Here is a 16,163-nt window from a genome sequence, read left to right as displayed (position 1 = left end):
ACGCCTTTTATTCCCTAAATAATAGGCACACAGTGAAGAGAAGGCTCGACAAGTGCCGCTATCTCGTGATCCCAAACACAATGTATTTAATGTCTGAAAAATAGCGTGGGTCTATGGTCGATTTTCTTGAATTTACCGGACGAAAAACCCGAGTTTCCAGGAGAAAAAACTCAATTGCCCGTGTCAGAGATCGACTAACTCGGGAACCGGTCGAAAAAATTTCTCTACTCGCCGACTGGATTCGAAACTAAATCTTCCTTCGTGTGGTCAAGCGCCACCATGGTGTGCAAACACCACATCCACTGAGCTACACAGGCTCCTTCTCCTTTTATATTGGTTTGTAAATTTTCACAGAGCAACACGTGTTCTCTAATAGAATTATTGTAGTAATAACGAACAAAAGAGGCCTGTGTAGCTCAGTGGAAGTGGTGCTTGCATCCCCTTCGCTTGGTCGCTCGAAGTTTGACTTAAGTTCAAGTCTAGTCGCCGAATGAAGGAACTTTTTCTAAGCCTTTCTTCGACGGTTCCCGAATTAGTCGATCTCTGGCACGGGCAAGCGGGTTTTTCCTCCCGGAAACTCGGGTTTTTCATCCCGTAAACTCAAGAAAATCGACCGTAGTACTCACATTATTTCAGATAGTAACATATCCTGTTAGGGTTAGGTACCAAGTGATGGCAGCACTTGTTTGCCAGCCTCTTCATCGATGGCTGCTATAATTAGTGATAGACATGGGCCAGCTATCTCTGATTGGCTACCGTAAAGATTGAACTGCCCACTCAGTCTCCAAAAACTATATAGGGTATGAAGGCATCGCCTACTCCCTATAAGGGAATTAAAGGCGTTAGCTGATTTATTTTTTTAATTATAACGAACGAAAAGTAATAATAGTGATAGGTTTGCAATGTCCATTGTCTCACATAATTGTAAAGAGTACATCACATCACTGAAGCCTTAAAATAAGTTGCTGCTCAATGTCCTCAGCCATATCGTGAGTTCCGAGTGAAACTGTATTATTTGAGAAAGAAATTTTATCAGTTTGTTGACAGAATTTCTCATCGAGCTGAACAACATCTTTGCATGATTTTATGAGAACACATTATCTTTGCATGATTTTATACTTTCCCTGTGAGCGCTATTCGGTAGCTTACTTTGTAAGAAGCCGTTTTTGCCCTTTCATTGTCCGCCATTTTCGACATAAAATGTTTAGTTTTGTCGAGACTCAAGTTTTTTCTCAAAAAATTTGACATCTTTATTTTTATATTCTTAATGGTTCGTATCAAAGTGTCTATGCAATTTAGCTGGTACTAACGAACTATTTGATAAGATTTTATTCCATAATATACACACCGCATTTGTGGTCGTGAATCCGAGTAATAAATAACTCGAGTCGTATTTACGTTCTTTATGACTGAGCGATGTTTTAGTTTGACAAACAATACTTCCCTTTTTCTCAATTCCTCTGCTGCACAAGTAATTCCAGTGCTTTGATCTCTATTTTCGTCAGTATCCGCTTTACCAAAATTCCTTTTGTCATTAGAAATATGTGAACTGCTTGCTAACATTTTTTAACAATCCATGATATTTCAGTTTGAGCTATACGCAGTCATAATATCATACATTTATACAACGTCTACTTCAGTTTATATGCAAAGTACATAAGACATCACAAAATGATTACAGTGCAAAACACTGTAATGAAATCCGATGAGTCGAGACTGAATGAATCGAATACTTGCATTCGATTCTCCCATCACTAGCTCAAATACTTCCACTCGCACGCTCCACCGCTGTTGCCCCACCTCACTACAGATCATTTTGTCAGAGAAGATGATTGAGCTAGTGATGGGAGAATCGAATGCAAGTATTCGATTCATTCAGTCTCGACTCATCGGATTTCATTGAAATTTTTGAAACTTTATTTAAATAAATATTTGAAACTATTAATTAGAGCTCAAAAATTAAGATCCCCAAATTTTGTCAGTAGAACCCCAGGGCTCCGCAGAACGAAGTTGGGAACCCCTAGTTTAGCCTATTCTCGTCTTACGTGTTTGCATTTATATTGTGTGGTATTTTTTATTAGATTTAAAATATTTTACATCTGGATCGAATCGTTTTTTTTTTTTTTTTAATTTTGAACGTTAATGTTAAGTTAATAATTAGTTAAACTTATCCAAGAAGTATAAACTGATTTCTAATTTGCATAATAAAGCCTCCTTCCGTTTAATTTAATTTCACGCAATTTTTCATATTTTATAATAAAGTTCTTTGTTTATTAAATAAACAAACATAGGCCATTTCATAAATAAAGTTCTTCAAGAATGACTGACCTTGACACTGCGAGATTTAATGCTGCTAAAGGAATTATGCAAGATTTTAAAATACGCCTACAAATCAACAGGAGCTGTGCGTCACAATGAATATACAAAAGACATTCTCCTAAAAACTCAGCACCTGCAGATACGCAGTCGGAGTTCTCAGTTTATTAGCGAGTACTGATAATAAACTGTGATAATTTTACATTATGGGCTTCAACGAAGCTTTGAAGGAAGCAGACGATTTTGGACTATATCAGAAATTTCTTGTTTTAAGTGTCGGCCTCGTTGTATGTTATTCAGCTTTCTCTTTCTGGAATCAGATTTTCATCCTACTTGTCCCTAATCATTGGTGTCATCCAGAGTCCTTAGCGATATTTAATGAAAGCGAATATTTAGATCACACAAATTACATATGGACTTCAAGCAAATTTCATACAAGTCTGAAATTCACTGTCAAATCAGATCATTGTCATGTATACGATGTGAATGCCAACTATACTTTAGACGAGGATATAGGTGATTGGATCCATGATATGCAAGCAAACGCCTCGAACAGTTTGGAAGCAATTGGATGTCCTTATGGATGGGAATATGACTTTTCTTCCTCCTTTCCTACAATTGCAACAGAGGTAAATAAATTACAATTAACAATACTTAGATATCTGTTTATATTAATTTCTATATTTAATATGTTGCTTATTCCATTTGTAGTAGATTAGTTGTTACAAATATAATGTAAAATGTCTCGGTCCCCTGCAAAATTTTGGCAAATTCAGTTCAAAAAAAGTGAACATATTGGTATAGATGACTGGAACCAAAAACTGGGAAGGGATTTTTTTTTTTTTTCTCCCTCGGATATTTAGAACTCTGAGAAGATTAAAAATCATAAGAGAAAACTGCCATTGATTCTGATGTTAAATTGGGGTGATTTAATAAATTTTAATATTTTAACAACAGAGCAGCCATATTTAAAAAGTAACGTTCCATCTTATTTTCTGGCCGGAAAAGAAGATGGAACATTACTTGTAGAAACTAGCGTATGCTGTAAAGATAAGTTTCACATTTCGTGTTGCATGTTTTACTGTGGTTGTCCTTGTAGTACAGTAGTTTTCCAATTTTATGTAGCACCCCCGTCCATGTTAGAAATTTTCATTGTGTTCCCCTTTTCTTTTTATTTCATTTTACAAGTAATTATAGGTACAGATATTTTAATAATAAATTAAAAATAAATCTTCTAATGCATTTTTATTCTACAAAAGGAATAGGAGGAACATTTTGCAATAACGTTTGGAAATCGGTAGGCAGCTGGCAATTAAACGTGGTCGTCATCGATGACTGAGTTCATGGCTACCAATGACTTTGAAGACTTTAGGGAGAGAATAAAATATATGGCATATATCTTCTGCCATCTCGTGATCCTAGATCCCAACTTACATATTAATATCTGAAAGAATATGAGTTTTATTGTCGATTTTTCTAATGGTTAAAAGATTAAAATGGTCTAAGAGATGCAAGGTTAAAAACTAATTTTGAACCGCCCTCCAAATCTGTCTTCACCAAAGATCAAGTAACTGGGAAAATGCCTGTTAAAAAAATAATTAAAAAAAGACCTGGAAAGGGTTTCTGTAGTTTGATGCAATAGCTTTTGATGTAAATAAGGCTGTTGGACTTGATGCTATATCACCACGTATTTTGAGAGAATGTCCCGGAGAGTTTTTACATATTTTTTCAACATGAATCTTGCACTGGGAGTGAAAAGAGGGTAAAAGTGTTCCTATTCGTAAGGGAGGTGATAAGAGCAGGGCTTTAGATTATAGACTTGTCTGAGTCTGGAGTTGTGGTTAAGGTGTTAGAGAGAGGTTAGTTAGGACTAAGATTCAGAATTGGGTATAAAACAAATATACCCTTTGCCGGCCAGCATGGTTTCTTGAAGGAAGATCGTGTTTTAGCAATCGGCTTACTTTTTATAATAAAGTGACAAATGCACTGGATAAGGGTGTTTGATAAATTTCCACATGACAAAGCTGGTAATTAAATTGGAACGGGTGGGGCTGAACAATGAATTAGTTCGCTGGATTGGAGATTGGCTGTCTGATAGGTATCAGCGATTTGTCTATGGAGGAGCGATATCCCAGAAGAGGAAAGTTATTGTTGGTGTACCCCAAGAGCTGTTTTGGGTTCATTGCTGTTTAATTTTTATGTAATGATATTGGGAGAGGTCTGAATGGTGATATGCAGTTCTTTACAAAGATACGAAGTTAGTGAGAGCTATCAGGAGTAGAGAGGATGCTGTGGCTTTACAAGAGGACTTGAATACATTGGTTGAATGGGTAAATAAGTGGGGATATCAATTCAATGTTGCAAAATGTAAGGTTTGAATTTTGGGAAGCAGAGATGAGATGTAGACTGCACAATCGATGGAAACATCTTGGAAGAGGTAGAGCAGATGAAAGATCTGGGAATGATTATAGACAAGGACCTGAAATTTCGGGAACGTGTTGCTAAAATTTTAAGGACAGCACAGTGGATAATGAGAATGATACGGAGGGCACGGGCTTATAGAAGCAAGGATGTTCTCGTTCCCTTGTGTAAAGCTTCGATCAGGCCACATATGGATTACTGTGCGCAGATTTGGTCGCCGGTTTCTCAAAGAGATAAAATGTATTCGAATAGGTTCAGAGACGATTGACTAAGGTGGTTTCTGGTCTCTGGAATGTCGAATATGAAGACAGGTTGACAAAATGCAATTTGCAGAAATTAGTGGATAGAAGGAGGAGAGGGGATATGATCGAGACATATAAGCAGTTAAGAGGTTATTACCAGATTAATGTCGGAGAGGTTTTCCATAGAATGGGTGAAGACAGGAAGAGAACAAGAGGTCATCCCTGGAAACTGTATAAGAAGAGTGTGAGCAAGCGGGGTGAGTAGCAGGTTTATTGCATGGAAAGTGTTAACTAATTGGAATGCATTTCCTGAGAGTGTGGTGAGTGCAAAGACAGTAAACAGATTTAAAGCGCGGTATAATAAACTGTGTGTGCAATGAATCTCCTGCAATGATGACGTTTCTTTAGTATATCTAAAATGAACAATTATATGGTTGGGAACAGAGATGATTTTTATGGTATTAATTAACAAATTAGGTAACTACTTGGATACTGAACGAACGAAGATGGCAATTTGGGATTTAGCCGACCAAACTCTATGCTTATTGGCTTAAATTAAAATATAAAATAATGGTACAACATGACAAAATTTCATGCCAGCGAACCAGGGCAAACAGCGAAAGGTCAGCTACTGGAACAAATCCTAAAACACACCCCCAACTCAACATCACCAGAGTTCAAGATCAACATAAGAAGCCTAAATGTCAAAGAAATGGAGCTAGCTAAGGAACTGGATAAGTACCAGATCGAAATAATAGTGAATATAACGTTTTTGTATTTATTTCGGAGAAATAAATACAAAATGTTATACTCGTATTCAGGCAATGACAATCAAGGAAAAGAAGGAATAGCCATAGTATTCAACACTAAATACGAGGCTAATCTTCTTGAATGGCAGGCAATATCAAGTAGTGTGATGTGAGCATATATAAGAATGGGGAACTGAACAATGAGATTTATTTGTGTTTATGGCCCACAGAAAGTTCTACTAAAGTAGAAATGGAGGAATATTTGAAGGATTTAGAGAAAGCAACTGACATAATGAAAAGGAAAAGTAGGTCCTTGTTGGGAATCTAAATAGCAAAGTAGGAAATGATTGTCAGACATAAAAAAAAAAAAAAAATTGGAGAAAAGAGCAAAGCTGATAATAATGGCAAATACCTGTTGGATTTCTGCTCAGGTCATGGACTGATTATTACTAACATAATATTCCAACATAAAAATGTGCACAAATTCACAGGAAGAGAACAGGCAAGGAATAAGAAAAGTCTCATTGACTATGTTATTGTCGACAGTGATGTTTTCTCCCTGGTGCAGAACATCAGTAGTACAGAAAAATACAGTACAGAAAAAAAGTACAGAAAATCCTCTGTACACCAGAGTGTACAGAGGATTTGAAATTGGAAGTGATCACCATTTAGTCTTGAGCAGGATAAAATTGAATTTCATATTGAAAAGAAGAACATGTAAGAAAGTTTTAAAGCAAATAAAAGTTATTCTCTGATGCGAACTGTAGACTAAAATACACAAACATTATTCAAGAAAAAGTGAAAGAGCTTCAGAACAGGAACCAAACCTTGGAGAGTCAGTGACAAATCCTGAAGAAAACGCTCATTGATTCAGCCAGAGAGGCATGTGGTGAGGTAGTCTGCAAGGATAGAAAATCAGAACTTGATGGTGGACACAGGAAGTTAAAGAGGCAGTGAAGGAAATCAACTGGTGAATAAGTCAACTTGTGCTCTTAGAGAATACAGAGACAAATATAAGAAACCAAACACTGTGTTAAACTAGTTTAAACAAGTCATGGGAAGACTTTGGTAAGAACCAGGGGCGAATGCTGGTCTTGAAATTCACGCTTGCTCTTGTTATCATTCAGGGAGTGAGACGTGATTGAAGTCTAATTAGCAGAATAATAATTACTGACCATTTAAAACTATATATTTAGAAATGTATGTACATTTAATCATACAAATACAACATTTATTTTACAAATGATATTCTATCTTTTTCAGTTTAGCTACTTGAATACAAATTCTACCATACGTTCTTCTTTATGAACTGGTCAATAACATCGTCATAAAAAGTTAGTTGTAACTTAATTTTACCAAGCAACACGCACACTTGCAAAGGCTGGCTAGAGCTACGTTGACTGCGTATCTCCTGTGTTTAAGCAACAGAGTGAGCTGTCGTGACATGGCTATGCGCGCGCATGAAATCACAGTACTGCTGAGAGGACCTGAAAGCTCCTACAACCGAACAAGCCACGGTAGCTTTGACTAGACGAGCAAGCATCGGCCTTCGATGCACAACGCAAAGCACAATTATTGCCGCGCAAGCTTAAAACGTCTTCTGTCTAAAAAAATAAAAGCCCAAATGGAATGCCTATAAATGCATGCATTTATTAACAAATAAATATTACTTCTTTCTCAATTAATGAGCTTGCGCAGCAAGCATAGCAGGCATGGAGAATTCGCCACTGGTAAGAACATAAAAAATAAATATCAAGAAGGTGGCAAGATATTCTGGAGGTTGTTGAAGAAGCTCAGAAATGGAGGAAAGAGTGCTCTAAAAGGAATTAGACATGACAGAAGTGATATGAAAACCTGACAAAAAATATCCTTGATGTATGGAGTAATTACTTCGAAAATTACTTCAGATCAAATTGCTAAATGAAACAAGTAGTGACAGCACAGTGGTAGAAAACACGCAACAGGAATGCAGTCAGGAATACATATCCATACTTGAAATAAAAAAACCCATCAAAGGCCTGAAATGTGGAAAGGCAACAGGAATAGATGATATTCGACCAGAAATGTCAAGTATGGAGGTATAAAGTTTTACAGTGGCTGCACTGCATAGTTCAGAAGGCCTGAATAGAGGGACGAATTCCAGATGATTGGAGCAGAGCTCTCATAGTACCCACATATAAAAAGGAAAATAAAACTGAATGTGAGAATTACAGAGGTATTTCTCTACTGAGTATTCCTAGTAAGATTTACTCAAGTATACTTGAAAAACAGTTGAGAAGGATTATAGAAGAATAGGGTGGTTAGTGTATTGAAAATAATTTTCAATACGCTAACCACCCGCCCTGGCTGGCCGAGTTGTTAGCGTATTCGTTTCCAGCTAAAAGGCTGCGGGTTCGAATCCCGCCGTGGGCATGGATGTTTGTGATTGTTTGTGGAAAAATTAGTGGTGGTCGGCTGTAGATGGCGTTTGTGTAGTTGTGGTCAGTTGGTGGATTGAGTGGTGGAGACAGAACTGTAGAGCAGGTGCCTCTCTCGATGAGTCTTTGGACTCCCTGGAGATGTCAAATAATAAAAAGCTTGGTGAAGAACAAGCTGGATTCAGGCCAAATAGAGGCTGTCAGGATCAGATTTTCACTTTACGACAAATAATTGAGAAATCATGGGAATATAACAAAGATCTGTATTTAAGTTTTGTAGATCTGGAAAAGGCATACGACAAGGTGTCAAGAGAGAAGCTATTCAAAACTCTCCAGTTTTATGGTTAATGGGGCATTATATCAAGCAATACTTAGTCTTTATTTCAGTTGTAACTCAGCAGTTAGAATTTAAAGCAGTGCAAGATGGGCTGATAATAAATCTGATGTCAGACAAGGATATACATTATCCCCTATGTCATTCATTATCTATATGGATCACATTATGAAGGAAAGTGGTATTAAACATGATATCAAAATTGGAGATGTTAATATCAGCTCTTTGCTTTATGCAGGTGATGTTATATTTTTAAATAAATCTGGTACAAGTCTTCAAGATTCCCTGACTAAATTGAATAACTGTTGTAATAAATTTGGTATGAAGGTCAGCAATAACGAGACGATGACAATGAAAATAGGCAGAAGCATTGAAAATATCAACTGCATTGTGAATGGAGAACCTATAGAACAAGTAAAACATTTCAGCTACTTGGGCACGATTTTTAGTGAAGATGGTAAACTAAATATGGAAATGGACAACAGAATCAACAAAGCTGGTATGGTGGGAAGTCAATTGAATAAATTCATATGGAATAAGACAGAAATTTGTCGGAACACTAAACTAGCTGTATATAGGACAGTGTTCAAACCAATTTTAACTTATGAATCTGAGAGCTGGGTCAGAAGTAAAATGCTTGACCAAAGACTAGAGACCTCAGATATGAGACTCCTGAGAAAGATTAGGGGCATGACCAGATGGCATCAATAGCAATATGATATTAAAAAAGAGGATATTATGAAAGAACTTGAGATTGTCAGCATCCAGGAATGCGTTAGCAGAGCTAATCTCAGGTGGTATGGTCACTTAAAGAGAATGTGCGAGGAAAGATTAACAAAACAAGTGTTCTCTGCCAGGTTGGCAGGAAAAAGACCCAAAGGAAGACCAGAATATAGGTGGATCGATTCGGTAAGAAGTGCCTTAGAAAATAGAAATATAAGATCTGATAATGTTAGAGTTCTTGGCAGGTAACAGAATGATTTGGAGGAAAATTGTAGATGGGAAGATATTAATGATGTAAATTTTTCATGTAATCCTGTGCATGGCATGAAGGAACATGGCAGAAATTTGATGATGATGATGATGATGATGATGATTAACAAACACAGTAGAACCCGTTTTATTTATATTTGTGAAATGTGATACTTAAAAAGACATGCACACAAGATGTACAAATAATATCTACCTTATGGTTGTATAATGAAGTTTCTCAAATAAATATATTTAATTGTATCTAATGAAAAATATTTAATCCAGTCTGATTTTCTGATTCAATCCAGTCTGATTAAGAGGCTGGCGGGGTCCCTAGGCGCTAGAGCTTGGGCCCTTTAAATTGGCTAGGTTAGGTTTAAATATAGTGTTAATTACAGCTTTTATTTTTAAATATTTCGCAATTTTTAGGTTTATATCTTTTTCTTTTTCATTTGTAATTATACATCCTTGGTACTTAAATGAATTCACCTGTTCCAAAATCTTGTTACCTATTTCTGTTTTAGTTCTTACTGGATCTTGTCCTTTAAAGTTCATCGTTTTTTATTTTTCTGTTGATATTATCATTCCATAATATTTGGCTATCTTCTGTAAGTTATCTTCAGCATTTGTAATTATTATTTGGTCATCAGCAAAAAGGAAAGTGTTTATGTTCAAAGTAGAAGAAAGTTTGATACCTTGATGGAAATTTTTATTCCATTTTATTATTATTTCATTTAGGTAAATATTAAAAAGAGTTGCTGAGAGGGGACATTCCTGTCGGACTCCTTGGTTTATCTCTCACGTACATGATAGTTCATAATTTAATCTGATTTGTATTATCTCTGTATCGTATATTGTATTATTTCTAACAAACGGACATTTCAATTCAAATATCTGCTCAAATATCTTGGATGACATTCATGAATATATCACAGAGAGAGAGAGAGAGAGAGAGAGAGAGAAACTCTGCAAATACACAGTCTTGCCATAAATACTGTTACAACTTCCTCCTCCCCGCGCTGCCCACAGAGATGCGCGAGCCCAGTTATGTTAGTAGCGTTATGCGCAACCAACATTCGCATGTTTATCAGTAGACAGGCAGAGAGAGAGAGAGAGAGAGAGAGAGAGAGAGAGAGAGAGGTCTAGCTGTACGTGTTAACATGTAACGGGTAGATTATGAGAACCCTGTAGCTGAAATAGCACTTCCCAACGTTAGAATGCAGCCACCCGTTATTTTCAACAGCTTGTGAGGGCTGTGAAGGCACACCTCCGCTGTAATCCTGTGAGGACGCAGAAAATGATGTCGCGAGAGATGAACGTTTCACAGAGAACGATGTCACGTACACTAACTGATGACCTGGGGGTGAGAGCCTATCGTCGTTCTGTAGGACACTTCCTAACACCACAACGTATGCGGTAGAGGGTGATAAAATCAAAGGCACTTCTTCCCGCAGTACTCGAACAACAGACACAGTGCTATCCTCTTCATAAATGAGATTTTCACCATTAAAACTAGTTTAACCACCAAAAAGATTGTGAATGTGGCTCGGATGGTCGCACAGCACGTACCATAGCACCCAGGATTCAAGAGGTCATCATCCCGGCGTCAGTGATGGTTTGGTGGGTTGACTTATCACGGATATCCATGGTGCCTTTCTGCGAGAGAGGGGTTTTCACCCCTGTTGTATGGCCACTGAACAACACCTTGTTTCACGGTAGGCAGTGGAACCTTCCATCTGGACTCACTCCCTGCACAGAAGATGAAGGCCACACAACAGTGGTTCAATGGGAATGTGCACGACCACACATATCACGATCTGATTGACCATCTGGAAGATCCAATCTGAATCAGCGTCTTCAAATTGTGGTCGGAGCATGAGAGAGACTAACCTGCATGAAACAACACCCCAGCATCGCCAGCCTCACGGTGGATTTGGAGCGAGAAGTGCCAGAGTTTCCATTGGATGTTATGCGTGCCGCCATCGATATGTGGCCTCACATATCGATGGGCAAGTGGTGAAGGCAAACGGGGAAATTTCGAACATTGAATGATTAGCTGAAGTGTTCACTTCAGCTAATCCTCTGTCTCCATGTTCTCTATTCCTATCGATATCTTTAAGTATGGGAAGGGTTTGTTTGTGTGTATCTTTGCCGATTAATTTATTCACAAACGTCCATTGTTTTCTGGGGATTTCCTTGGCATTTTAGGAATTCATTTCTGTAGTATTCGTTTTTACTATCTTTTAATTTATGGTGTTTTAGATTTCCATAGTACTTGAAACTGTTCATAATATTGATTGGGTGAGTATTTTTTAAACGTTTTATACACTTTATCTCTTATTTTTATGTAGTGTAATCCAGGATTTTGTTTCTTTCATTTTGTCTATTATTTTAACTTTAATTGAGTCCTGTATTTTATTGTTTAATATCACAATAAATTTATGATACGCGGATTCAATATTTGTTTCCGTTGTTATCTCTTCCCAAGAGGCAGTGCTCAAGCGTAACTTGAGCACTGCCTCTCAATATTCATATTGACTTGTTGGCAGTTTCAGCTGTCTTCATTGGAATTTCGAATAAAGATAATTAGACCTCCAGATTTGTTAAAATTTCTACATTGATAATAATTTTTAAATCTGCTTAAATAGTACAGATCAATTTCTTCGTCTTTAAGCCAAATTTCTGCTCGAATACGTCTTATAATTATATGCAAAATATTCAAAGTACAGGTAACCCTCGTATAACGCGGTACTTATAAAACGCGGTTTCGATATAACACGGTCTAAATTGTAATAACACTTTATCTTTTCATATATTTTTCACCGCGCGACTTAAAAATCAAATTTTATCTTCGTTAAATTTGCGTCTGCCGATATCGCGCACGTAGTTATAAGTAGCGATTAGGAGAAATACCCTGCTCAAGTTACGCTTGAGCACTGCCTCTTGGGAAGAGATAACAACGGAAACAAATATTGAAACCGCGTATCATAAATTTATTATGATATTAAACAATAAAATACAAGACTCGATTAAAGTTAAAATAATAGACAAAATGAAAGAAACAAAGTCCTGGATTACACTACATAAAAATAAGAGATAAAGTGTATAAAACGTTTAAAAAATACTCACCCAATCAACTCTCAGGGGACCCTGTAACCCCTAGAGAGCGCGTCCCCTGGGTGGCGGATAGGGGAGCCCACCATGTGTGTGTGTGTGTGTGTGTACATGCGCGTGCGTGTATATATATATATATATATGGTGGGGTGGTCCGAATATACTGAATAAGGACTCGTGGACCAACAGGGCCATAAGGGGCAATCATCTTGATTGTAAGGGAAGCGGCACTCCCATGGACCCCTAGCTGGATCTATCCTCTCCTTCTTCTACTTTGAGGAAGACCCACTTACTTTAATCTTTCCTATAAGGCCTTATCAGCCAACACTTCTTACTTTATGACCCGTGTGCTATTAGAGTACTCGAGGGCCATGGGGTCTTTTCATTTCTGGCCTTACAAATATGTCCTCTCTATAAACCTTACTATATTTCTTCTATAATCTACCCTTCCCCTCTTCTATGATCTACTATACCTCTTCTATACTCTTCTATAATCTACCCGACAAAATATAATACACATAGCAAACTGGAATGTAAGAGGAATAGCATATAAAGAAATAGAATTAGACCAGTTATTAAATGAAAGAAAATATATAATAGCAGTAATCACTGAAACAAAAAAGAAATTAAAAGGAACTATGAGAACCGAAAATTTTAATGTGATATACAGTGGAGTCGACAGAGACTAAAGAGCACAAGAAGGAGTCATGATTTGGATTCATAAGTCCCTTTCAAAACAGTTAAAACATTATAAATTATGGAATTAAACAATACTAGAATCTAGAATAAAAATAGATAGAGGCTATTTAACAATAATTGGTTTATATGCTCCAGAAAAGGAAGAGAACAGGATGATATTGATTTTTATAATCAGCTACAAAACATACATAATAAAATAAATAAAAATGATTACGTAATTTAGCAGGAGACTTAAATGCAAGAATTGGAAACAAGAAAATTAATAATAATATAGGAATTCATGGAGAACACATTCTAAACAGAAATGGTAAAAAATTGATTGACTTTGTAGTTTATAATAACCTAAAAATAATGAATTCCTTCTATAAACATAAAGACATACATAAATATACTTGGGCAGCAAGAGGATGGAAATCGATATTAGATTACTTCATATTAAATGAAAAGACATCAAAATTTTCACTAGATGTTAGAGTTCACAGAGGATATGAAATAAGCGGTGACCACTTCCTTGTTAAAATAAAATTAAGATTACCACCTAAATGCCTACAAGTAACAAGAACAGAAAGAAAAATTGAAACATTTGTTCATAAAACTAGACTATTGAATGACACAAATGTACAATTCTTTGTACTATATGAACAAAGAATTAACCAGTATCTAGATAAAATAAAACAAAATGAAGAAATCGAAATAGAATGGCTTAATATAAAAACGATACTAAATGCAGCAGCAAATGAAAGCTTAGGAAAGACCAAAAAATTCAATAAAAGAAAAAAAAATGAAGATCTGGGATGATACAATCAAAGAAATAATCAAAAAGAAAAAAGAAGCCCATCACAAATGGTTAAGCAGTAAAAGATTAGAAGATGAAATAGAATATAAAAGAATAAGAGCCATAGCTAAAAGAGAAGTCACAAAAATACATAGAGAATCATGGAATAAATTTGTTTCTAATTTAGAACATGATTTATATAAAATAAGACCCAATGTATATAAGATTTTGAAACACCTAAATGCAGATACCAAAGAAAACATAAAATTAAACACTGAATTGAAATTAGAAGAATTTCTAAATTACTACACAGAATTGTGGACAGACAAATATTTTAAAAAAGACAACTGGCAAACAATTAACGAAAATGAAAGGAAATAACTGAAGAAGAATTAGAAATCAGCCTGAAATTAACAAGAAACGGAAAATCACCAGGAGAAGATAAGCTAGGTTCAGAACTATATAAATACGCAGGAACAAGATTCAAAGGAAGACTCGTATTATTTTTAAATAAAATTTACTCAACTTATATCCCCCCAATAGAATGGAAAAAAGCAATTGTGATTCCTATCTTTAAGAAAGGTAATAGAGATAGGAATCACAATAAATAACAAACTAATGAAATATTCCGAAAACTTTATTCTAGAGGTACAAAATGGATTTAGAAAAGGACGATCATGTATAGACCCAGCCTTCTGCCTAAAATTAATAATAGAGAAAAGAAGAGAATATAATTTGAAAAAGCTAAAAGAAACATATTATTTAACATATTAAAAGAAAGACAAATACCAAATAATATCCTAAAAGTTGTCACAAGTATATATGAAAATAACCAAATACAAATAAGATTAAATCACGAGCTATCATATACAAGAGAGATAAACCAAGGGGTCCGACAGGGATGTCCCCCTCTCAGCAACTCTTTTTAATATCTACTTAAATGAAATAATAATAAAATGGAGTAAAAATTTACATCAAGGAATTAAACTTTCACCTACAGTTAACTTAAACACTCTCCTCTTTGCAGACGACCAAATAATAATTACAAATTCTGAAGATAACTTACAGAAAGCTATTTTAAATCTAAATGAGATAGCCAAAGATTATGATATGATAATATCAACGGAAAAATCAAAAACTATGGCCTTTAAAGGACAAGATCCAGCAAGAACTAAAATAGTATTAGATAACAAGATCTTAGAACAGGTGAATTCATTTAACTACCTAGGATGTATGATCACTTATGAAAATGAAAAAGATATAAACATAAAAATTGCAAAATATTTAAAAATAACAGGTGTAATTAACTCTATATTTAAACCAAACCTAGTTCAAAAACAAACCAGACTAAAAGTATACATTACATTAGCTCTACCAGTCTTAATGTATGGAAGCGAAATCTGGACAATAAAACAAAAAGACAAAGATTAACAACAGCAGAAATGAAGTTTATGAGAAAAACTGCAAAGTATACCCTATTAGATCACAAAAGAAACGAAGATATTATGAAAGAATTAAACCAAGAACCAGTAATTGAAAAAAGTAAAAAATATAAACATAAATGGATGGAACACGTTCAAAGAATGAAAACAGAAAGATTACAAAAACAAGCCTTAAAGTACAAGCCATTAGGAAAAAGAAAACCAGGACGTCCTCTTAAACGATTCAACGATGACTTCTAAGGCCGAAACAGGCCATACTAGGCCTAAATCCTTGATACGTATGATGATGATGATGATGATGGACTGATGCAGATGTTCACAGTTCTTCCTATTTGACCGTAGTAGGCTTGGTCACACGAGCAGGATACTTTCTAGACTACTGGATGTGATAAAGGAGGGATGCTGTTCTTGGGTGAACGGATGAAAGTTGCTAATTTGATACACGGTCTGAATACAGTGCGTAGTTGATGTTTATTGAGAATTCTAGATAACTTTTCCGATGTGAATTTAACGTATGGGATAGTGACCAGGGGCGGCTCGTGCATAGGCACTGCGGAACTGCAGCAGCCTAAATTTTTCTCGATATACAAATATATTTATTTATATTTGCTTGTAATATTTAATTTTATCATTAACAATCCTATACAATTTCTCTTATTTTGTAAAACAATAGTAATAATTA

General features: G+C 35.7%; 1 protein-coding gene across 1 annotated transcript in view; it reads left to right on the top strand.

Annotated features, from left to right (window-relative positions):
• Positions 1 to 2,484: 2,484 nt before the first annotated feature.
• Positions 2,485 to 16,163, top strand: part of LOC150109427 (solute carrier family 22 member 3-like) — a 63,146-nt gene continuing 49,467 nt past the window's right edge. Inside the window, exon 1 of the mRNA XM_090408137.1 lies at positions 2,485 to 2,945. Within this exon, the coding sequence (XP_090264263.1) occupies positions 2,523 to 2,945 (423 nt within the window). The 5' untranslated portion in view covers positions 2,485 to 2,522. The remainder of the gene's footprint in view (positions 2,946 to 16,163) is intronic.

Source organism: Typopeltis vanoorti, chromosome 2, assembly GCF_054136105.1.
Source record: "Typopeltis vanoorti isolate ZY-2024b chromosome 2, IOZ_Tvanoo_1.0, whole genome shotgun sequence".
NCBI classification, from domain to species: domain Eukaryota; kingdom Metazoa; phylum Arthropoda; class Arachnida; order Uropygi; family Thelyphonidae; genus Typopeltis; species Typopeltis vanoorti.
This window is presented reverse-complemented; position numbering and strand designations above follow the sequence as displayed.